Source organism: Indicator indicator, chromosome 2 (genome assembly GCF_027791375.1).
Source record: "Indicator indicator isolate 239-I01 chromosome 2, UM_Iind_1.1, whole genome shotgun sequence".
NCBI lineage: Eukaryota > Metazoa > Chordata > Aves > Piciformes > Indicatoridae > Indicator > Indicator indicator.
The window spans coordinates 37,767,983-37,793,884 of record NC_072011.1 but is presented as its reverse complement, the minus strand read 5'-3'; the positions used below and the strand labels follow the sequence as shown (position 1 = coordinate 37,793,884).

Below are 25,902 nucleotides of genomic sequence, written 5' to 3'. Positions count from 1 at the left end.
GCACTGGATGGCTGGAAACTTATCCAGTTCCTCATGCAACTGCACGTAACACCATTCTTGGTCTGGAAAGACAAATCCTGTGGAGACATGGAACTCCAGAGAGGATTGAGTCAGACAATGGAACTCATTTCAAGAACAATCTTGTAAAAAACTGGGCCAAAGAGCACGGCATCGAGTGGATATTCCACATTCCCTACTATGCACCAGCTGCAGGGAAGATTGAACGCTACAACGGTTTGCTGAAAACCACTTTCAAAGCCATAGGGGGTGGATCCTTGAAAAACTGGGAGAAACATTTAGCACAAGCAACCTGGTTGGTGAATAGTAGAGGTTCAATGAATAGAGCTGGACCTGCTCAATCAGATTTGTTGCAAAAGGAAGACGGTGATAGAGTTCCTGTTATCAGAGAAAAGAATCTGTTAGGCAAAACTGTTTGGGTATTTTCTCCTTCAGGAGAGGCCAAACCAGTCTGAGGGGTGGTTTCTGCTGAAGGTCCTGGGCACACCTATTGAGTGATGCAAGAAAATGGTGAAATTCAGTGTATTCCACAAAGAAATCTAACTTTGGCTGAGAGAGTCTATTTTCAGAGTGTTGCACAGATACAACAGAGTCTTAAAACCATCACACACTGCTTTAGATCAAGTACCTCAGCCCTTCCCTGCTCACTGAGTCAGAAGCAGCACCAAGTGGCACAGCACAAGCCCTCCTCTGAGCCAGCTTCTCTCTCCCAAGAGGCAGGCACAGCTGGTGTTTTCACCAGAGGGTGCTGAGTCACATGGATTTGTCGTCCAGTTAGGTCACGTGGGCAGGATCAGAGATGGTTGCAACTCGTCATAAAAGTGTTTCCAAAAGACCTGTGTCAACGCAGACAGAGGTCCCACATAAACACGCAGGTATCCAAACTCCTGGCTGTAAGGAGTGCCAGAATCTCTCACTTCCCGAGGCAGACTGCAGGGACTACACCTGTATTCGCTGTGAGCAAGTGGGTGACCTTCTCTGTCTAGCAGCTGAGCTGAAGGAGGGAGTTAATAGTCCGCAGCCTTTCAGGGAGTGTGAGAGGAAGCTGGACCGGTGGAATCAGGCTCTGACATACTTCAAACAGTCCCATCAGCCATGGAGTAGTCGGGACACTAAACGCTCCCTACTCTCTTACCAGCTTCCCAAACTGAATGACTCAGAAGCTGGACAGCAATGGAGACAAATTCCTCCGAAGTGTGCCAGGCATGGCACCCCACAAGCCACTGAACCCCCTCAGGTGCCCCTGTATAATAGATTTGCTGTTCTTAGCGAACCTGTTTCCACCAAAACCAATATTCAGCAAGTGGAACCATCTATCAGCAGCTATGAAACCTTATCTAGTTTACGTCGTTCAGAGAGGCTAGGGACAAGCAAACCTACTGTCAAAACATCTGCAGTCAAGAAGAAATGCCAGGTGCTTGTCATCAGGAACTTGCTTCTGAAGGGCTGTGAGGGTCCTATATGCAGACCTGATCCACTCTTTAGGGAAGTCTGCTGCCTACCTGGGGCCAGGGTCAAGGACGTAGTAAGAAAACTTCCTACCCTGATCCACCCAACTGACTACTATCCATTGTTGGTTTTCCAAGTAGGCAATGATGAAATTTCAAAAAGAAGTTTGAGATCAATGAAGAAGGACTTCAGAGCCCTAGGACAAATGGTGAAGGGATCAGGAACACAAGTAGTATTTGCTTCTGTCCTCCCACTAGCTATGCATAATGATGGACTAAACATGAAAATCCAGCAGATGAATGCCTGGCTGTGCGACTGGTGTCAATGGCAGGTTTTAGGGTTCTTTGATCACAGGCTACTCTACAAGACTCCAGGCCTGCTGACTATAGAAAAACACCTGCTTATCTCCTGCTTGTCCCAGGAAAAAGAATCCTGGGACAAGAACTGGCAGGGCTGATTGATAGGTCTTTAAACTAATTTCAAAGCAGGAAGAGGGAAAAATGAGCCTCACTGAGGACATTCCTGGGACAATTGTGAGGCAGGGTACCTGCTCCACTGATATCCCAGGGGCTGTAGGGGATAGTGGATTATGCAACACCCACAATGGTAACAGATACTCCTCTGCTAAGTCTCTGAAGTCTCTGTATACCAACACAAGAAGCATGGGGAAAAAGCAGGATGAACTGGAAATCTGGGTGCAGTTGCAGGGTTATGATCTTGTTGCAATTACAGAGACATGGTGGGACAGCTCCCATGACTGCAATGTGGTTATGGATGGCTATGTTCTTTTCAGGAAGGACAAGCTGACAAGGTGAGGTGGTGGAGTTGCTCTCTATGTGAATAAGCAACTGGAATGTGTTGAGCTCAACCCAGGGGGAGATGATAAAAGCATTGAAAGCTTATGGGTAAGAGTGAAGGGATGTACAAACATGGATGATAGAGTTGTGGGGGTTTACTACAGACCACCGAACCAGGAAGAAGCTACTGATGAGGCCTTCTACAGGCAGCTGGAAGTAGCCTCAAGATCAAGCGCCCTGGTGCTTGTGGGTGACTTCAACCACTCAGATATTAATTCACACAGCCAAGCACAAACAGTCCCAAAGGTTCCTGTGGTGCATTGATGACAACTTTCTCCTGCAAGTAGTTGAAGAACCAACAAGGAGAAGTGCAATGCTGGACCTGACATTAACAAACAAAGAAGGGCTGGTTGTAGATGTCAAGGTTGGGGGTAACCTTGGTTGCAGTGACCATGACATGATAGAGTTTAATATCAACAGACAAATAAGCAGGGTGATAAGTAAAATTTCAACCCTGGACTTTAAAAGGGCCAACTTTCCCCTCTTCAAGACTCTACGTGGAAATATCCAGTGGACTAGGGCTCTGGAAGGGGGGCCCAAGAGAGCTGGTTGATGTTCAAACATTACTTCCTCCAAGCTCAAGACAAATGTATTCCCTTGGAAAAAAAAAAAATCAAGTTAGGCAAGCAGAAGACCTGCATGGATAGGCAAGGGACTCTCAGTAAAACTCAAAAAAAATAAAGGAGGTTCACAATATGTGGAAAAAAGGACTGGTCAGTTGGGAGGATTATAGAGATGTTGCCAGAGAATGTAGAGATGCAACAAGAAAAGCCAAGGCCCTCATGGAACTGAATTTCACCAGAGGGGTGAAGAAGAACAAGAAGAGTTTTTTCAAATATATCAATGACAAAAGGAAGAGCAGGCAAAAGGTGGGCACACTGCTGAATGAGAGGGGAGATACAGTAACTGATGATGCAGAGATGGCAGAGTTGCTGAATGCCTTCCTTGCCTCAGCCTTTACTCCTAAGACCATCCCTCAGGAACCTCAGTCTCTAGAAGCAAGGGAGCAGAACTGGAGAGATGTGGACATTCCGCTGGTCAGTCAGGACTGGGTTAGAGATCTCCTATACCATCTGAAGACACACAAATCCATGGGCCCTGATGGGATGCATCCACATGAGAGAGCTGGCTGGTATTGTTGCTGAACCTTTCTCCATCATCTTTGAAAAGTCCTGGAGAACAGGAGAGGTGTCTGATGACTGGAAGAAAGCAAATGTCACTCTAGTCTTCAAAAAAGGCAAGAAGGAGGACCCAGGCAACTACAGACCAGTCAGTCTCACCTCCATCCCTGGAAAGATAATGGAGCAGCTCATCCTGGAGGTCATCTCTAACCACAGGGAAGACAAGAAGGTTATCAGGAGTAGCCAACAAGGATTTACCAAGGGGAGATCCTGTTTGACTAATCTGATAGCCTTCTATGAAGTTATGACCAAGTGGGTAGATGAGAGAAGAAGCCCTGGATGTCATATATCTTGACTTCAGTAAAGTTTCTCCAATAACATCCTCATAGAAAAGCTCAGGAGATGTGGCATAGATGGGTGGTCAGTGAGGTGGATCACAAACTGACTGCACCACAGAGTTCAGAGGGTCGTCATCAGTGGCACAGAGTCAACTTGGAGGCCTGTGGCAAGTGGTGTCCCCCAGGGAGCAGTACTGGGTCCAGTTTTGTTCAATATTGTTATCAATGACCTGGATGAGGACATTGAGAGTACCCTCAGCAAGTTCACTGATGATACAAAACTGGGGGGGTTGGCTGACACCCCCTCAGGCTGTGCAGCCATCCAATGTGACCTGGACAGGCTGGAGAGCTGGGTGCAGGCAAACCTCATGAAGTTTAATAAGGACAAGTGCAAGGTCCTACATCTGGGGAGAAATAACAACAGGCACCAGTACAGGATAGGGGCTGCCCTGCTGGAAAGCAGCTCCACAGAGAAAGACCTTGGAGTGCTGGTGGACAGCAAGTTCTCCATGGAACAACAATGTGCCCTTGTGGCCAAGAGAGCCAATGGGATCCTGGGGTGCATCAAGAAAGGTGTGTCCAGCAGGTCGAGGGAAGTTCTTCTGCCTCTCTACTCTGCCCTGGTGAGACCACACCTGGAATACTGTGTCCAGTTTTGGGCTCCCCAGTTCAAGAGAGACAGAGACCTGCTGGAGAGAATCCAGCAGAGAGCCACAAGGATGATTAGGGGACTTGAGCATTTCCCCTATGAAGACAGACTGAGAGCCCTGGGGCTGTTTAGTCTTGAGAAGAGAAGACTGAGAGGCGATCTGATCAATGTCTATCAATATCTGAGGGGTGGGTGTCAAGTGGAGGGGGCCAGACTCTTTTCGGTGGTTCACAGTGATAGGACAAAGAACAATGGGTTCAAACTTGAACACAGAAGATTTCACCTCACCATGAGGAGAAACTTCTTTACAGTGAGGGTGACAGAGCACTGGAACAGGCTGCCCAGTGGGGTTGTGGAGTCTCCTTCTCTGGAGACTTTCAAAACCCACCTGGCTGCGTTCCTGTGCGGACTACCCTAAGTGATCCTGCTCTGGCAGGGGGGTTGGACCTGATGATCTCTTGAGGTCCCTTCCAACCTCTGATATACTGTGATCCTGTGAAGTAACTGTTCTAATATGAAACTACAGTTCTCCAAGTTCATATAACTGTGAGTGACAAGCTAATAACAAAATAATACATAAAATCATTTACTTCCCATTTAATTTCTCACAGTAGTAATAGTTATCTGTAAGTGTCACAGCCTAAGATTCACCAGATTTAAAAACAAACTAAAAGAAATCATAACAGTCAAGATCAATTCCCTTGTACTCGTTCTGAGCCACATGCAATGCTACCTACATCTCCAGAGGTTAAAGGATTTAAAACCAGAAATCATTTCCCCTTTCATGTTACATACCTCTTCAGAGGCAGAGGATGTATATTCAGCTTGGGCTGGTCTTGGGACTGAAAGCCCTGCTCCTGGTAAAGACACGTTAGACAGTCGCCTCTTTCTTACTCCACTGCAGTTATTCGGAATCTTGAAGGCACATCGCTTATGGTAGTTTAGCCCACAACCTAAAAAAGAAGGGGTTTTTTAGACAAAAAAAAACCTCCCAACATTCAAAGTAACAAAAATAGTTAAACAGTTAAAAAGATATTCCAGGAAAATGGTAAAGGCAGAAACAGATAGCTTTCTTAAACTATCTTATTTTAGTGTTCTTCATGTGATACACAAAAACGTCTTTTTTTTTTTTTAACTTTCGATAATACTGGTATTCAATAAATCCAGCTCTAGAAACAAGTTTTAAGACTCTGAAACAGCTCATCGTTCTCATCACTTCTCCCCCCACCAGGAGGCTTTCATCACTTCCAAAGTCAGACTCCCTCACTTTGGAGCGTAAGAGCCAAGGAGAAGCCGGTGAGCAGGCAGCATTAGTACCTGACAGCAGGCTGCAGAGTGCTCTGCAGCCTGCTGGACAAAAGCCATAAGGAAAGGGATTCCCCTTTGGGAGTCTCTCCAAAGTATGAGCTCCTTCTGTAAAGAACACACACTTGTAAGCCAGCTATTTTATTTTACAAAGCGGGAAACAAGAACACTTGGAGTCATATGCCCCAGGTCACACAGTTTGCTTTAACGTTAGGATCAGAACTCGGGCTTCTTGATAGATAAAAGACCATAGACATCTTCCAGCTCTATGAAATACTGCATTGATCGTGTCTTAAAATATCAAACAAGATACAATTTCTTCTTCCTCATCTTACATAGATATACATACACTAAAAATCAGACTTACCTTCACACTTTAATCCTTGCCGTACCAAACCCCAAAGCATCTCCCCACAGTAGTCACAGAAAGTAGGAGCCTTGTAGGAATGCACATAAAGTGCATGAGGACGGATCTGGAAATCTTCAACTGTAGCCAAAGCTTTTAAAAAATTTCAGTAAGTTATGGTTCTTGCCACAGAATCAACAAGGATTTATGGAAAACATATGTTGTTTTTAAAATGGCAGATTCCACTAATGAGCTGTTTTAGACATCAGCATTTTATTGTATACCATTTACCATTTAAATAACTACTTAGAAGATTACATAGTTTTCAGTAAGCTTTCTCTATTGAGGAAAAAATCCACTGGATTCTGTAGGCTTCTGCCCATAACTAATTAACAGTAAGAGTCACAATGTTGAAAACCTCACTAAGATGAGAAGTCAAATATGACAAGCTTTGCTGAAATCCACTTAACAGTAAACATTTGAAAGAGCAACTTAATTTTAAGATGCTTGTAACCCACTAAATTTTCAAACAAAGGAGTTCTACAGGTTAAATTTTTATCTTCTCAAGGACTTTTTCAGTAAAAAGCTTATTACAGTGAACTCTGTACCAAAACAAAACTCTGAATAGATTTTCCATGGAACACTGTAAACTTCACTAGCAATGCTCATTTTTTTTCCAGGCAAATAGAGATAGAGACTCCTACAGTGATATTTAAATTAATTTTTGGCCTGTTTCTTTGGAATTAAAAAAAGAAAAAAAAATTTACACCAGCACTGCTATACCCTAATGGCTACCATTCTTTGACCAAGTATGCACTAACACTTCAGATTCTCATATCTTGGCTTTAAAATCCTACTGAATGAGATTTATGTGTAGCACTTGGATTTTCTGGGAAACCTCTGACCCAAAACAGTGACCCAGTATGAGACTTCAGTCAAAGACCTCAAGGCAACCATGACAATAATGTTCCCTAAAGCCCTACTCCTTTCAATCTTTCAAATAAAGCAACAATACCTACCAGATAGTACAACCTCAACAAGATCGCCCTCATGTATCTCTTCTGCTGATGTAATTCGTTGCAAAATATTATCTGAGTTCAGATCATGACGGAAGAGTAGAATTTTGTCATACATGCCAAAGAAACCACACTCTGGAAACTGCAATAGAAAGCAAGCTCTAAATTAAAATATGCTTTTTGATAATCCTATCCATAAGCATTTTTAATAATAGCTACAGAACCATAGTGTTTAATGAGTTGCAAGGATTTATTTTAGAGGAACTGAAATGTAGCATAAAAAGGTAAAAAAAAAAAACAAAAAACCCAACCACCTCTACCAAAACACAATAAATCAATATCAAGTTCTCTCCTTCCCCCAACTAACAAGAGTGACCCTCTTTTTTCATACCCAAAAAGAAAAAAATGTTAGGATTTTGGGTTTTTTCTTTGAGTTTTTAATCTCTCTCACCCACATAGCGAAGTGTGCCACCTGAAAGCCACAGACTTCAACTTGGATACCACCACCTGTAACCCTTATTGAATCTGGCAGGTATTAGCTCCAGACAGCAGCACCTGACATACTTTTCTTGAGGGGCAAACCAGGAGAAGCTCCAGGTCATCATTTTACAACAGTTCAGATCCAGACATGCAAGAGAAGGAAAACTCAATTCCACACAAAGACAGAAGATAGCATTGCAAATCCATACAGGAAATAGACACACTAAGTAACACAGTATTATTCCATGACACTTCACTAAAAATACCTTTCTTATTCTGTATTTTCCCCACTCTTCAAAACATTGTCAAGTGTGACAAACTCCCTAAAATGAAAAGCTTAAAAGTAAACTGACAATTAACAGAGAAAAAGCCCATAAATAGACCTTGGAGAGGAGTAAGTACTAATCAGCAAGCTCTTTTGGCCTTTTTGTTTAAACCACATTTCACCATTGAGGTGGGAACAGACACAGAAGTGTCCAACAGAATAAAACAGGAAGCACATGTGGGGAAAAGTAGGAAAAAAATACACAACAAACTTTCAATTAACTAGATAACAGACTACAGTCTGGTAATATAGATCTTGTGCAGTAAATAAGTCTAAATTGTATGAAGTTTGTAGCACACCAATTGTCTTTAACTAAAATAGTCAAAGACATGTTTCTACTAAATCAAAGACATAATGAGGGTCACACCCATTGTTTTACAGTCTCCTCTCAGAGATAAAATAATTTCTTCTTTCCAGCAGCAACTTTTAAAAAAATATTAAGTTGGCCTTCTCAGTTACGTTACACCTACATTACACATAATACTGAAGAATCTCCATGTTCTGGAAGGTGTACTGTCTACTTGGACAGTCACAAAGTGAGGCAGGATTTGTGCCATTTAGCCCATGCAAAGGCAAAAGGATGGACCTGACCAAATTATATGGACAGCAGTAGATATTTTATCTGCAGCACTGAAATTGGTTTACTGGGCTGATGCCAAAGCAGCAGGTTGTTTCTTCTCTCTCCTAACTCACTCTCAGATTCCCTACATAAATTTGATATTCTCTTGCACTCTGTGTAGTAACTATGACAGTACAGATCTTGCTCTAAAACAGATGCTTTTTAAACCTTTATACAGTAAAATGCTATTGCTAAAAATCCATTAGGTCATCTGTAATTATCTGTAAGAGCTTCGTATTTCAGTATATTCATCTTGATAATGACAGCAAATATTCTGAAAATTACATTATTCCCATCTCCCAAAGATTATTTGTATTAAGAAAGCAAATAAAAAACCTTCAGAATCAGCTGCCCTGCCCAAATACGTATCTCAGCATCTCTAGAAATACTCATGGGACTTGACTTTGTATCTAGAACACGCATAGATAGTATGTCAATTGCATCATGCTGCTGAAAAAATTCCAACAAAAGGGACAGAAAAATCAACATGAATATGGTATGTATCTGCCTGCATACAAATATGATACTTTTTGTTAATGCTGATACTAATTTCAGCTGCCAGGAGGGGCAACTGATGATTCAGAGAATCAGTGCCAACTGCTGCCTCTTTGTATCAAGTGTAACACAACCACCTACAAACTACAGGTTTTAAGGAACCTCTAAGATATTTTTATCAAGAGACTTACACTTGTGAACTGTCTTGTTTCTCTTCTTTTGTTATTTCAGACCATAAACCTCCCACGCTGCTGCTAGAACATCCCTACACATAATCCCCCACCCCAGCAACTGGAGGTCACAATCGTATACAAAGAAGCACTTATTTGAAATGCTATGACCGTAAGTATCTTTCATGTGCACCATTTACTCATTAGCATGTACAAATCTTGGATTTATTAAAATTTTTAAACACACCACATTAATTTTGGTGACTACAATGCATCATCTGATACAAGAAACAAGTTACAGATGCATACTCAAATCTTTGGGACAAGAAGTATAATTATTAAAAATATGAGACATTACATTCTTTAGAAAATGGCATCAACATCTATTCCAAAGTTTGTAAACAACAGCATTATGATTAATTAAGATCGGGTTTTCAAATAAATTGCAAGCAAAGGCTAAATTAACTTCTATCAAATAAAAGTATTTTTAAAAGGCAAATTAATTTGTTCTAGACTGCTGGAACTGTAGGCTTCAACATCCTTGTTTTTCATTAATTAAATTGATATTTTAAGATATGTATCATTGACACTTATGATATTGTAGTGGTATGTTTTACCACCCTGTTCTCAAAACAAGTATGCATACACATGGATGAAAGCTGTGAATGGTTTTGTAACTATAATATTCAACCTCATAAAAATAATTATTCTCTATAAGCTTCAGCTTCATCAGTAGCTTCTAGATCAAGATGAAGAATCAAAATCCCAGGCCTAACAAGACTAACAATAATCTATGCTAGTAATTATTGCAAGGAGTCTTAAACCTAAGCACTGTATACGTTTTCTAGGTGTCAGACTTCACCCAAGCTATTTTTCTATTCATTGTGCATGCCTAATCTCCATTTCTGAAATAGTAATTCTAAAAGCTAAAAGCATTAGCATAGACATAACCTATTCATTGGTACTACCGAGTTGCAGTTGTTACAAGGTTTTCTTGAATCCACAACAGGCACTGACATAGCTGAGGAACCTTGTAACAGCAGAAGAACAGCACACATCCAGCAGCCCACAACACCCTAGCCAGCTCCTCCCAGGCACAACACAGAAACCATCACCCCACCAAAGGCCCATCTCACCAAGCCAGAGGAGCACAGAAACCCAAATTAAGGACTCCAAGAAAAAGATACCCTGTCCAGGCCTCTCCCAGGGCTGTCACAGGAGAGCCTCAGTCCCAATTTCCAGCCATAAAATGCATTAAGGTAAGTGAATTCTAGAGCACATTTTGGACTGAGAAAGATCATTGCTGGAAGGTATAGGACACATTATGACAGGGAATCAGGATGTTACAAGACTTATTATGGAATTTTTACAGAAGGAAACAAAGGCAAGGAAAGAGGTGATTCAGCAAGGAATAAATATGGAGATAAAACGGAGGGATAGAAAATTTTAAAAGCTGGTCATCAGTAAACGTGGGCTGGTCAGAATAATTGACTGGTCATGCCCTGTGCCTGATCAGCACCATCTGTCCTACCTTTTCATTAAACTAATTTCTATTTTCCTGGATGAGGGGTTCTCATTCTGAGCACGTGTGTGTGTAGGAATCTACGTGCCAGCAAGTGATGCCAGCCCACAGGTGAGGGAAGCCATGTCTGTGGTGCCAGGAACTACAAAGACTAATGAAATCAAAAGCTTTCTGGACAGAGTGCCAAGCCCAAAACCACTAGAGAAGGGTACAGTGTGAGACCACTGTTGCTCTTTGTGTTCATGTGAGTGCTTTGTGTGCCTGCCTGTGGCAATCTGTACGTATGTGTTGCAGACCACTGACCAAGTGTTTCTCCCTATTGGGAATACACCATCAGTCTTGCTACTGGTTGGACCTGGGGCATGGAGGGGCAGTAGCCTCATCTCTGCCAGAAGGCTGTTGGATTCAGTCATCCCTAACAAAACTTTCCTGCCGTTTTCTTGTACACACACCCCCTCCCCAAGATTCTCCTATTATAAAAGAGCAGACCGTAACACAAAGATGCCTCTCTGACCGCTTCTTTCCGCACTCGTCAGCTCAGACTACTCTCTTCTGCCCCCGATACAGTACTGTGTGCCCAGGCAATGGAAGCGCTGGCTGGCTGCCCTCTGCATAGCTGGCCCTGATGAGCTGCAGGTGGCCCATCAGAGTCCGTGTCTAAGGCACTTGGCCAGGCTTCAATGGGGGAGCTGTGCAAGCAGCTTGGCTCCTTACAGATGCGTGGCGCCCTCCTCTCTCTTCCGCTCCCTAGTACACTAGGGAATACAGCATTCCTTGCTAGCACCTTAGCCAGAAGGCTAAGCGCAGACTGCTGGCCAAGAATAACCTCATCTATTAACAAGGGTTTTATTTCAAGTGGTATCTTAACTGAATTTTTACGCAAAGCTTAAACTATGTTCAAGTTGTACACTACCAACTCTCTCTCTTCTATGGAGCAAAGTACAGCTTTTATAGCCTTACTTACGCTCAGTTACATGAAGCTGTTCAAGAACACTACCCAGTTCCTTTGAAATGTTAAGTGCTCATCATGTAAACTTGAAAACAAAACTCAAAGCAGATTTTTTTTAAGCCTGTTTTATCTTATGGGATTATACAGCTATTACTTTCCTGCATAGAAGCCCAAGTATCTGCACAGTGACTCAGAACACAAACTGCTAATGCCAGTATTACTATGTTTTCTAAAAGCAAAAAAAGAGACTGTTTCCAGTGTCAACATATCCAAAAGAGCATCTAACTAGAGGAAATCACTGGGGGGAAGTCTACATATGTGACAGTCTGTGCCAGAATTAATCCCTGGTACACCGATACCATCAACTTCCATAGGAAACATATGCAATCCTTTGTACTTGGCCGGTACTAGCACAATAACTACAAATAGCACTACTAGTGCATCATTGCAGTTGCACAAACAAGTGGCATTGTCCAAAATGCTTATACTGTAAGCATTACAGTATACTTTTATTTAATATAAGTATATATATTAATATAAGTATATATATATTTAAGTATACTTTTATTTAATAGCTCATTACACTGCATCAATATACAGTGGCCAGTATTGCTGGAGCGTAACACAAATGAGGCTTCTTTCTATCTTGGCAGTAAAGGAAAAATGCCTCTACTTCACGTTCCAGGACTTACTTTACAAAGTTCTGGATGAGTCGCCAAGAATTTACACTAGGGAAAAGCGTAGGCGAATATTGTTTCAAGGTCCAGTATCTCATGACCCATCATAACTCAAAACAAATGCTTCAAACCACTGAAAGTTAATTCCAAAGTCTAACAGTGCAAAACATCCATTACCTTGGAAAGTCTCTTCATTCACTGGAATCACTCCAATTATTCTGCATCCCTACCCAGCTATTCACTCCCACTCTTTATAATCATGTGCCAAATCACATTATCACACAGACAATTAGCTTCAAAGATGCTGTATGAGATCTTTCCCTCACCAGATGCCTCGGTACAGACATACTTGGACTACTGCTTGGCTAGGTTTTCCAGCACACAAACCTATTACCATGCAGGAAATGCATATGTCCCCTGCACATACCAGCTCTGTGCTGTCAGCACTCATCTTTTCACAAGTGTGTTTGCTTCTCATACCCCAACTCTCTATTATTTTGCTCCGTATTTAGCTCATATGAAGAAAGATGGCAAATCAAGAAGCTTAACCAAGATGGGGGGGAGGGGGGGGAAAAGAACACAGCTGATTAATACAAAACACAATTTGCATTAATTTTAAAGTCATTCAAAAATAAGCACCATGAACTAGTACAAGCTGAACCTGGAGAAAAACACAGAAGGATGGCCACACTATCTATTTACTACACCACATTACGTTGTTACTACAAGCATTACACAGATCCATTTGTAGTATGGATGGATTATAATATGATTCTTGTAATATTATGCTTTTACTTTGCCATAAAAAAATGTAAATTAGTAAAACATTTGTTAACACTTGAAAAATTGTATTAAGCTTCAAATCAACATGTCTGCCACAATTTGATTAGATAGCCATTACTATGACAGTCTCCAAACCTTTGGAAGAGACCTTATATTAATACCACATATTTTGGTCTTTTCACAATATAACAATTTCAAGTATTTTAAAATAAACACTTATTTTCCCTTCAGCATCCCTCACTGAAGAGTTAGCTGCCCAAACTACTTTAATTCAGTCCCATTAAAATTTGAGTTCTTAGGTACATGAATAATATAGGTATACAGTTGTCACTTGGTTACATCTACAGATGTATTTGTGTGGTCCTCATGTTAGGCTTTTTTTTTTTCCTCCTGATTATGAACAAAAAAATGCTTGAACACATCATCTTCAATCACACTCCAGTTCTTGAAAATGAAATCCCACCTAGTTCAATTAGAAGAACAGGTGGGACTATCAAAAAAGTGCATATATACTGATTGGATCACATTCAGTAAAGATTATTCAAATTATTAGTCAGGGAATACAATGTACCAGGGCTACAATATTTATAAAAACAATGGAAGTGTAAAACTACAGAAACAGTAGAAAGACTCACAAGTAGGCATAATATGCAAAATTTAACTCCTTTTAAACACAGATATACTTCCAAGGATTGTGTTCTCAACACCTTACACAGTTCATAATCTTGGAGAAATAAATATTAGTGTGAATATATTAATTACTTTTGTAAGTGGCTACTGACAAAAGCCTGAATTCAAGCAAGTCAAAAGCGTACAATACGATGGGAAACAATTAAGAAATTAACACCAGTAAGAAAGCAGAAGTGCTGTTGGGAGAAGCAACATTAAAAGGTAAACAATGGTATGTTTAGGACTGGCTATAAAGGGAAAGATGTACAAACAACCAAACATGGAAAAATAGCCCCAAAATAATACAAACAGTGAAGCACAAAGCAAGTCAGTAATCAACTAGAAATGACAATATACACAATTGTTACTTTTCTGTTGAGAGACAATTATAGGTATGGTTGAAAGATAGCAATAATGTTAGGATGAAGAAAATTAAGACAACAAAAATATTATTGCTAACAAAACCAATGACACCAGGCACACAAGAGATATACAAGAATTATGATAAAAGCAGCAGGTGCAAGATAAGGGTTTCAAGCCTATACATAAGCAAGACAATTTTGAGAACACTTCAAAGAAATAATTTTAAGTACCACAAGTCGAAGAGTTGAGCAACAGCAGAATTATAAATGTTGGTGGAGAAGGTTTAAGAACAAACCTCAAACAGGCAGACTACAGAAGGAAAAATTAATTTTGGAAGTAATCTAAATAAAGCACAAGACAGACCAAAAAACACTGAGCTGGATCAAGTTCAGTAAGAAAAAGACAGGAAGCAAGTGCAGCAAACATGAATGAAACACTAGAAATGTATGAAGGCAACGAGAGAAGAAGAAGAGAGTGAGAAAATAAGTTTGGGTTGGCTTCTCTTTTTTTCATTTAAATTTAATACATATGAGAGCACCATGTTACAAAAATATAGAAGAAAAAAAGAAAGAGTGGTTAGTTAATCAGCACAACATAGGAAATATCCCTTTGGTTTATCAAAGTGGTGACTGGGTGGGTGGGTTCAGTGAAGTAGAAAAAGAAAAACTAGTTTAGAAGATTAAGAAACAGATTATACAGGTAAGCAGTGTATTGGTACTCAAGTCAAAGAGAAGGCAACAGCTAGAAGGGATAACAAAAATTTCAGGCAAACACCCTAGGGTAGGAGGGCAAGTGTGGCCTACTTCAGAGCAAAATGTAGCATTGGAGGAAATGTAAAGAAGGAGGGTGCAGTTTATGACTGAAAATTAAAAGGATCAAAGACAGATCTGTAGATGAAAAAGGTATATAAGGGAAGTTTCAGAATCACGAAAGTAAAGATTCATAAGCTTATGAAAAAGGCTGTGACAAATCTTGTAGGTACTGATACTATACAAGTAAAGCACAGAACAATTGAATATTTTTCATTGATAGCTATTAGTTTAACTAGAACAAAATATATAAGATAAGGCCTTTAAAGCATGCAGTCCTACATAATTCTTGGTTTATGGGAGTGGAGCATTACACATGCAAGTTTCTGGTTTCAAGCTACTAAGACCTATGTTCTACTTCATGTCCTCTCATGTAAGGAATGAAGAAGTGGTACTTCAATACAAAATAGGCTTAAAAACTTGTCTCCGTAATATCTGATCATTGTGCAAGGACACACACTGTCCATCTGCAACTTATACAACACATTTCCCTGCTTCTAAACACACTCCCTCTATTCCAGCACTCATGTATGTTAATGCTTTCATTCCTTTTCAGACTCCCACAGGGAACTATATGCCTGGTACATTAACATACAACCAAAATAAGGACTGAACGGAGGAGAGAGATGGAGAGTATAACCAAGAATCTTTTGAAGCATTAGACTAAAAAGTTTTGGATTTTTGTTAAGGACTTCACTTAAGCATTCCAATATATAACACCACTAACATACCGCTTCCTGAATTTAAGTTCAAACTCGAAAACAAGATCTGCTCCTTTCCTGATGTTTAGAAGATTTCTAACTGGTTTAAGAGACATCAAATATTTGCATTACTCATCTCACTCTCCTTGCAGACATGTCTTCCTTAGTTTCAGTTATACTGGTGCTACTTTTAATTTGCCTTCTGCAAATCCTGAGCAAGCTACACCAGACAGCAACACCTGAAGCAAGAAGCACAGCTGATCATCCGTGCTGTTCACTATCTTCATCGATGATAGAGACAGCAAGACTTGAGTGCACTCTCAGCAAATGTGCAGATGATACCAACCTGAGTGGTGTGGTCGGTATGTCTGAAGGATGGGATGCCATCCAGAGGGTGCTGGACAGGCTGGAGAGGTGGGCTTAGGAGCATTTCATGAGGTTCAATAAGGCAAAGTGTAAGGTCCTGCACCTAGGTCAGGGCAATGCTAGATAGCAATACAGGCTGGGATATGATGAAATTGAATACAGCCCTGCATAAAAAGACTTGGGGGTGCTGATGGACGAGAAGCTGGACATGACCCAACAGTGTGCATCTGCAGCCCAGAAGGTGAATGACATTCTGGGCTGCATCAAAAGAACAGTAGCCAGCAGATCAAGAGAGGTGATTCTGCCACTTTTCTCTGGTAAGACCTCATCCAGAGTACTTTATCCAGCTCTGGAGCTGTCAACACAGGAAGGACATGAACCTGATGGAGAGGGTCCAGAGGAAGCCCACAAAAATGATCAGGGATCTGAACATCTCTCCTATGAGAGCAGGCTGAGGGAGCTGGGGTTGTTCACCTGGAGAAGAGAAGGCTCTGGGGAGACCTGTGGCAGCATTCCAGTACCTGAAGAGGGCCTACAAGTCTGGAGAGGGACTGTTTACAGAGGACTGCAGTGATACAATACCGGGCAATGATTTTAAATTAGAGATGAGTAGATTTAGATTGGATGTTAGGAACAAGCTCTTTACCATGAGGGTGGTGGAACACCGGAACAGGTTGCTGAGAGAGGTAGAGGCTTCATCCCTAAAGATAATTCAAGGTCAGGTTCAACAAGGCGCTGAGCGAGCTGATCTAGCAGAGGATGTCTGTTCTCACCACAGGAGGGTTGAACTAGATGACTTCTGGAGATCCCTTCCAACCCAAACCATTCTAGGATTCCATAATACAGCAAGACTGCACTACAGAAAGCATTGTGAACACATTATCAAGTCAACAGAGTACGTATTTTCTAACTAAACTGCTCCCCAACACAGGCACTGACAGGATTGTTTTTCCCCAGTTGATTAATTCCCCGTAAAAGAAATAAAGGTAAGGAATAAGTTACATTTCTGAAAACTTCTAAGGATGCTGTAATTACTTTTACAAAGGTTAAAACCCAGCCTCCTCAGAGATGTGCTGTAAGTCCTCATCAACATTTTTCATACTGAAATAGAGTTAGGACAGAAGTTCAAGCTCCCAGGCAAATGAGGAAGGATACCTGAATCTCTTTTTTGTTTCAGATACATAGAGAAATACAAGGCTGAAACACGACTTAAAAGCACTATTAAGTAAGGAAGCTTCCATTTAATTCTAGTAAAGATAGCTCTCAAATAAATGGATATAAATTATTCCAAGGGAAAAAAAAAAGATCTCTCCTTTTTTTCATTAAAGAGCAACAGTAAAGAGATACTGCCAACTATAGAAATGTCACAAGAACAAACTAAAAGTTTGTACCCTAAAGTTGATGTACAGGAACCAATCAAGAAAAGACTCTAAGTAGGCTGTGGAACACCACAGGAAAGGGAAGCTTCAACAGTCTTGAGTATCAAAGGTGTACCCAGTGCTTCAAAGCTTTCGACTCTCTGACATACTCATGCATATGCACGACGTTATTCAGAAGAATACAGCTCACAATTTTTACATAAATACAAAATTATCTATTAATTCTAGAATATTTAATATGCTTGCAAAAGTCACGAGATCTAAGAGAAAAGAAGTCACAGCAGGGACATATTGCTGCTAATAACAGGCTGGAGGGAAGATACTGCACTTGTGCGCTGGTCGCAAATCTGCTTACAAAAGATGAACTCCCTACATGTAAGGCTGTTCCCTGACCAGTTTGCTGCCTGCAAACATACTCTCATGGAGCAATCATTTAGTGGTAGAACCAGCTGCAGAAGAGCATAAACTGAGTCAAAACCAGACAAAAGGGGGAAAATGATCATGAAATATTCCTCCATTTTGCAGTAGCTCATCACAAAAGTCTCTTCTGTAATAGCAACAACTTGAGCTAAACTTTTAGCTGAGCCTGCCAGAAGAACAGAAAGGAAAGAAAAATAAGCACGAATGTATTTGCTTTCGTCTTTAAGACAGAAAATATGCAGATGCAAAGAGAAGGCATTGATACAGAAAGAAAAAGCAGCCCCTGAAATGGCTGCAAAAAAGTACACCTAACATGCATGGTACAAAACAACAAAAAAAACCTTGACTCATATAACTTGTCTCTTCAGGAAGGAACTAACATGCCGAACCACATCTGATAGCCCATGAAGCTATTATGAAATCAGCTTGCTTGCCAACTAGTTTGTAAAAACATAGAAGCAGTAGTTAAATCACGAGATGGAAAAAAAATATATACACCAGGCATATGCAATGAGAGTTTATACAATGCTTGCATTTCCTTTCAGGTTATTAAGAGGAAAACAATAACCTAAAATTAATCAACCATAAATACCAATCACAACAATCAAGGTCATGGAGAAAATAACTCCCTACAAAACCTACACCTTCAGCTCCCTTGCTTTGAGGTACAGAGTAATTACTTCATTATTTTACGAAACAACATTAACCACTTTTCAGGTTGCTCAGTAGGACCTAACCTAAATAAAGATACAACCTGGATGCAATAACAGCAAGATCAATCTCATTTTCACCCTAGAGACTCAGAACTTGCAGCAACTTAACCATGACACATTTGAACAGTACGCTAAGATTTTTTTATTTCTTGTTTGACTCTCTCTAATAATAGAGTTTATGCTGAGAATTGTCCTCTCATAATAATACATGTATTCCTTATGTGGAAGAACAATACTGGGACAGTAGTAGCTATTTGGTGGGGGTTTTAATAACTAGAACTAAAAAGCAAAGCTACTATCATGAAGTTTGCAGACCTGCAGTACCTTTCTGTAATGACAATTGGTCCTTTCATTATGGTTTGCTATAGGGTTGCAAGAACACTCCTTAAGAATAGTAAGCATAAACTAGTAAAAAATCTAAGATATCAGTGACAATCACTGAAACTAAAAAACATATTCTCCACCTTGTGAAAACCAAATCTTGAAGAAAATTTATTACTACATCTTTTACTAGATTTCACCAGCAAGAAAGTAACAGAAGAACTCACTCCTTTTAAATTAAAAACTTCTAACTCAAGAGTTAGCAAAGTTGCTTTGCGTATAACTGCATAGGTATCTTTGAAACTGGCACCGAGGTTCTTGGTATATTCCAGTTACACACTGTTATTACTAGAAGTCTCTTAAAAAACAACTGTTGGCATCAGTAGGATGTGGCAGTTTTATACCATACCTTCTGGTAAACTATAGAGCACACAAGGTCTTTGACAGCAGAGAGGGACAGGTCCTGAGTTTCAATGGTGACAGTCTCTCGCGTGAGACCAATCTGCAGAAGGAAGGAGACCCCGTGCATAGAGCCCCGGGAGTTGGTGAGGCTCTGGGTGCTGAAACTGCCATTGGAGAGTCGACTGGAGAGTCCCGACTGGGGACTTGAAGACAAAGATGGGGTTTGTGGTGCAGCAGCATGATACGTTGGTGGGGAAAATTTCTGTAAGGATGGGGGAGAAGAGTCGTTTGCTGACATCTGACTTGCTTTACTCCGTTGAGATCTCCTTAGCAGTCAAATTCTAAGAAAAATATATCGTCAGTTCTTGGTTTGAAATGAAAGGACAACGTAACTTTCCCTTTCTTAGTTCAGGAAAACGCCCCTGATCAGTAAAACTTAATTTTCCCTTTCATTCTGTGCAAGCCAAAGAGTAAAATAATTTCAGCTGCAATACACTTTAAAGGGTCTCTTCCAGCAGTTACAATCAGCTGATCAAAAGCAGATTGCCTGTCCTCTAGCACCACGTCCAGACAACAGAAGCTTACATAAAGGCCTCACAGAAACACATTAGCTTTGCTGTTTTATACATGTCCTTCATTTTTATGTACTAAAAAAAAAAAAAGCTGGAAACACAGACAGAAGTAAATGTTGGCAACTCAAAAGTATCCTCATTCACCTATTTCAACAGACCGTATCTTAAATGCAGACTTATCCTCGTGTAGATAGCCTTTTAGAATAAAAAAAAAAAAAAAAAGTATCCTTGAGCAACAACAGAAGTCCATGTATGTGATGAATCTATATTCCTCCTTCAGAAATTCTTCTCTGAATTTGCAGGACAATGTTAACTTGGAGATCAGCAAAGGTATTCAATTTCATTTTTGTAAAATATTTTAGCTCATGAAATGCAGGAGCAGAACATCTGAAGACACAATCACATTAAATGTAATCTCTAGATTCACCCAGATAATCTCCAGCATTTTGAAACGTTGTACTCTGCCTGTAAGGGAAAAACACAAAGTCCTTACTTCACACGAAATGCATAAAACTGCATAGCAATCTTATAACCACTCTGCTTTGAAGCAGCAGGATCACCAATCCCTTTTACTCAAACATGTTATGTTAGTAGCATTTTGTACTTGTAATTTGAACTTAACTGTTGTCCCACTTGAATACACAAGACAAATCAGACCTAACACTGCCCAATACATTACCACATCATTCAATTAATGGTAATTCAGAAAAGCAAAGCACTTAACAGTTAAGACAGGAAAATAAAAAAGGAGGAGGAGGAGGAGGTAGGCCACAGCTCTGCTCTGTAGGTGTATACTGAGAAGCTAGTGGGTAAAGAAGGAAATTTACTAAGCGCATTATTACATGCATTGAAACATCAAAAACCCATGACATTGAAACTCATGTAGCATGTACTCAGGATAGCATTTTAATGCTTTTATTCAAGACAACTGAATAACATCTCGCACAAATTCTGACTATAAGAAGACAGGCACAACACACAATTCAGTATTAGTTCCTTTGGGAAAAAATAATGTAACGCTCACATGTCTGATTAAAAAAGCAAGTTGGCTTTATTTTAAAATAATTCATTTCACAAGCACAGGCTCAAAATACTTGCTACAAGATTTCATGAACAACCAAAATGCTCAAAAGGAATAATTTTTACATTCCCCCTGCAACTTCTACCACAGAAAAAGTAATCTGTGAATGCAAAAGGGGTTCAAGGCCATAGATCTATGCAGGACATTAATATCAATAAGCTCACATGTTTTGTTCCTTCCATTACATTAAAAAAATAAAAATCAAAAAAAGTATTACCAATATTAAAATGAAATAAAAATTTAGAACAGATATATGAGAATTTATCACACACAATATAACCTGTCCTTACTAGAATAGTCCATTTAATAGATTACACACTCATGGTATTTATCAGTGTAATAGTTCAAAACCTATGTTTGAAAGGGTAGATGAAGAAAGAGAGGTACACAAACTGTAGTATTGGAACGAAAATAAGCTCCTGGTTCTGTGATAAAAATTCGTAACAGAGGCTCCAGAAAAAAAACACAAATTGATATTTCCTGGATTTTCAGCACAGGCATCTTCAAATATTCAAGAGCTGTTCAAGGACACCTGAAAAGACAACTTCTACCTTAAAGAACACACTAAACATGATACAGATGAAGGTCACAAACAGGAATAAAGGCAGCCACAGTAACATTTAAGTATCCTTCTCAAGATAGCAGCTTCACAGCACCTTTGCTTGAAAATGACTTGGTTTTGTTTTCTACATACTGCTTTCCCTAACTTCTCACAGATAGAAGAGACAGCAAACAGCAAGCTTTAGGAGTCGATCTGAATTAGAAAACAATAATGCCTAACCAACGTAATTGAAAAAGGAAAAGCCATATGATGTTAAAGAATTACTGAATCTACTAAGCAAGTTTAATTTATACAATGAAAACACTCTGCATAGCTCACCTACAGCCTAATCAGAATGTTAATAATATGTATTGTAAATGCACGATGTATTTGCATTCACAATACCTGCTACTTGGTAGGAAAAATTGGATCTTTCCAAGAAAAGATAGCCACAGAAACTGCTCACTCTGTAGTAAGGACACACTGATTCCGAGTATCGAGTAAGGTAAGCGCCTATTGAAATGTATACTCAATCCTACGATTCTATATATTTTTATAAATATATATAAAAAAGCCTATACCTTAAAAAACAGAGAAGTAAAAGGGCTGCGAAGGGAACCCATCTGCCCCCTTCCCTTGCTGCAAAGCTCGCAGCCTACTTCCCAGCTTGCTCTCGCCGCAGAGGCGCTGACCCTCCCCTTCCTTTTTGGGGCTGCTCCCAAATCAAGCAGCTTTCAGGCAGTTTCTCCAACATCTGGCACTTAATTCGCCTCCCTTTCCTCCTGCTAGACAAGACACGGACTCCAAGTGGCTCCGCTTGATCTTCTTACACCACGGGATCTGGTCGTTCTCCCGGTTCCCACCGGGAAGCCACTGCCCTGCGGCAGCCAGTTTCCCGCCGCTGGACCTCGGGGCCGCCCGCAGGTGCCAGGGATGAGGCTGCAAGCGGGTGGCCTCCCCGCCGCCACGGGCCGGGCTGGAGTGGGCAGGACCGGCGGAGGAGCCGCCGGCGCGGCGGCGGAATATATCTTGTTTGCCGCGGGTCACGCAGCCCCGTTCGGGCTGGTGCTGGCAGTCAGCCGCCCGTCCTGTCCTGTCCTCTCCCGTCCCTCCCAGGTTTAAAGCCCCGCTGGGCGACCCGCCCCTGCAGGCGCAGCAGCCCGAGGCGCCACTCTCCGGAGATGATGTGGCCTGAGCCCGTCACCCCCACCACGGGGCACCCCGCGTCAGAGCGGAGTTGCAGTCACGACGGTGCTTCCCTGTGTGGGGGGCGGCGGGGGCACCCCAACAGCTCCCGTGACAAAGCCCTTGATGGGGGCGGCGGCCACGACATCGCCGCTCCCGCCGTGGCAGGAACTTTCTGAGTCCTAGTCCGAGTCCGCGTCCGCCTCCGCCCTTCCCCGGTGCGGCGAACTTGGCCACCGCCCCCCGGCCATGCCCGCCGGCTCCCAACCCTGTCGGCGACGCACACGTCCCCATCCTGCCGCCCTCACCTGCGGCCCCACAAGACTCCGGCTGTCCCCGGGCTGTAGCTGCCTCGCGCACATCCCACCCGCCCCGCGGCTCCCCGCACACACTAGAGCCGCCCGGGACGGGCTGCATCATGGGGTCTGCCGGGAGCTGTAGTCCAGCAGCTCCGCTCCGGCCCGGCTGTCTCGCCCGGGAGAACTACAAGCCCCATGGTGCTCCACGGGAGCCGGGCTCGAAGAGCGAGGCATCGCATGCGCAGACCTCCCTGCAAGAGTTTCCGTTAGTTTTCTTGCCTGTGGCGGTTGCTGCCCTGAGCCGCTAACGGGACGGCGGGGTGCGGCGCGGTTGGGGCGGCGCCTTCGGCAGCTGCTTCTGCTTCATTTTGCAGCTGGAGCCCTGCCGCCGCCCTTACCACGCCTATCCAGCCCTCGCCGCCTCCAGCTGGGCCAAAACTTGAGTCCGCGCCAACTGGAGCCCGGTCACTGCCGTGCCAGCGCCGGTCTCTGGTTTCGACAGCTCCTCCGGCCTCCTCGCTGTACCTCGGGGAACGCCCTGGGCCTCGCTGCTCCCGACCCCAGCGGTAGCCACCGCATCCCTTCTCCGCATCAGAGCCACTTTCAGTTCACCTTTCCGGGGCGTGGGTGGCGCAGCGCAGCCCCGCAGAGATCTCCCCAGGGCTTCGCACAAGGCCCTTCATCTCTGCACAGGAAATACTTGACCTAGTGTGTCACAGAATCACGTTGGTCTTTTTTCGTGGCTGCTCTGACCTAGTAGTTCAAAAGGGCTTTCTGCAAACAGCGTGCCAGCTGGTCCCTGTGCTTCTCTTGGTAGCTCACACTGATGAGCTTGCAGCTTACTGCAGAAGTTCTCTGGGCTCTTTTGGGCATCGCTGGTTTTATCTGCTACTAAACTTCAGACCCCCAGTTCTAATACTTTGAATCACCCAAATCTCGTTCCCTCAGCATTACTGATGCCACTCTTGCATCATCAGTGAATTTCTGGATGCAAGATCTTTAGCAAAAGTACTAAATAAAACTGGTCACAAGGCAAAACCATCTGTAACCTGCCTCCAGCCCCAAAGCTTCCAGTTAAAAGGCAACCTGTAATCTTCTTTCTTGAATATGGATTAATTTAATTAATCAGTCTTAAAATAATATAGTACCATAAGAAGTTACTGAAGTTTAAATTGTATTCCAGACTGAAAACACTTGGAAAAGGCAAACTGTCAACAGAAATTCAAAGGCTTCTCATTCTCAGCTCAGCGAGACACAGATGGAGAAGCAGATTAGTGCTTTGTCATTTATAGTGCTGTGTGTATCCTACTTTTCTCATTTCCTTCATTTTATACTCCTGAGTCCTGGCCTGAAACCCACTGAAGCTGAGCAAAGACTTTCCACTTACTTCATCCAATTTTGCCTCAAATCTTTACAGGGTGCATCTGATACAGTGTAACCAGGTCCCTGTTCTGAGTGGAGCCAGTTTATTTGATAAATAATTAGCCTGCAATTTCTATTCAAAATCTGGAACTACTTTAAACTAAAACTGTTGCAGTTAATGGTTGATTCTGCTTTTGATTGCTTTTGAATGCTAAAAAACACCCTGGGACTTTTTAATGAAGGCTATTCCATGAATAGAGGATGTTCTTGCCAAAGCTCTGCACCAGATAACTGAGCAATCTTCATTTCCTTTTTCCTCTAAAGTGGGACTCCCACACACCACCACTGTAAACATAGAAGCTTGCCTCCATAAACATGATTTTTGATGCTTATTACAGCAAGAAGTCATATTGTAGAGTACTGAAAGTGCAGCAGGCTTCTTACATTTGAGTAACAGCCCTAAAAATAGCTGTTTATGGACAATACCAGATGGATATTAGATATTACCAGAGTCACTAGGCAACGATTATTCTTCTTTGTAAAGAAGCTCAGCTTTATACCATCCAGTAGGGTTAGTGCCATTTGATTTGCAGCCCTAAGCCACAATAGCTGCTTTTTCATAAATTAGAACAGAAGATGGATTAGTTAAAATCAGTTTATTACAGAACAGGGAACAGCCAAAACAAAGCAAAAAAAATATTTGTGCAGCAGCACTTTCTACTAAATAAATGCTCCTGAAACATCCAAAACTCTATTTGTAAAGATCTCTGAGTAAAACACACATGAAAGCAGTTTTGCATTGCAGCATCTATGTACAGGGTCACCCATAGCTCTGTGCATATGCATAACTGACTTTCCACGATTACACAGCACAGCATTATGACAGCATTAGCTTCTCTGCACTGACAGGGAGAGCATTCTGGTTTGTTATTTTTGTGACTATCATAAGTAGCGATTTCCTGTGGATTTCATCGAAGTTCTTCATCTTGTTTCTGAGCCCACATCATTCCATCAGACAGCTTGTTTTCACAGCTCCAAGCTTTCCCTGCTCAAGCCAGCTGCACTGTACAAATTGTTCTCTTACAGCTACATGATAGGAAATTTGGAACAATACCTCAAAATTTTCAAGTTTGAAATTAATGCTGATAGCATTTGGATAGTTCATGTCTGAAAATGGAAACATAATATATTCATTCCTATTCACTAGTCTGATGTTTGGAATATTTTTGCACCATCTAGCTGGGTTACAAAGAAGGTAGTGTCCCTGGAGACTTGACTGGTGCATTTGTCTGAGAAATTCCATAAGCATGTGCTGCCATGATTAGTTTTCACTGCTTTTGACACTGATCATGCATAGCAAATGCCCCCATTCAGGATGTGCAAGATCTGCAGGAAACGTTTGCAAAAAGAGAAACTAATATCTCTATGAAGAAAATGTAAAAATGCCTTTTCTTTCCTTTTTTTTTTTTTTTCTGTTTATGGTCTCCTTTCTTCTTCCCCCCCCCAGACAGAACTGAAAAAGAGTTAGGAGGTCAGCTTTGGTTTGGATAAAATCCTGAAATGTGGATGTGTCTCTGAATTACCTCATCATCTTGGTTTG

The 25,902-nt window shown here is 41.6% G+C and overlaps 1 protein-coding gene across 3 annotated transcripts in view; it reads right to left on the bottom strand.

The window, feature by feature from the left end:
- Nucleotides 1-6,159, bottom strand: part of PRKD3 (protein kinase D3) — a 41,959-nt gene extending 35,800 nt beyond the window's left edge. For 2 of the 3 annotated variants that reach the window (XM_054399233.1, XM_054399231.1), the window contains exons 1-2: nucleotides 6,105-6,159; nucleotides 5,228-5,385 (exon numbers count right to left, since the gene is read on the bottom strand). In XM_054399233.1, coding sequence (XP_054255208.1) covers nucleotides 5,228-5,385; nucleotides 6,105-6,144 — 198 coding nt within the window. In that variant the 5' untranslated portion in view covers nucleotides 6,145-6,159. Of the gene's footprint in view, nucleotides 1-4,402; nucleotides 4,419-5,227; nucleotides 5,386-6,104 lie in introns of all 3 variants that reach the window. The other variant, XM_054399232.1, reaches the window with a different exon arrangement.
- Between the last annotated feature and the right edge of the window lie 19,743 nt (nucleotides 6,160-25,902).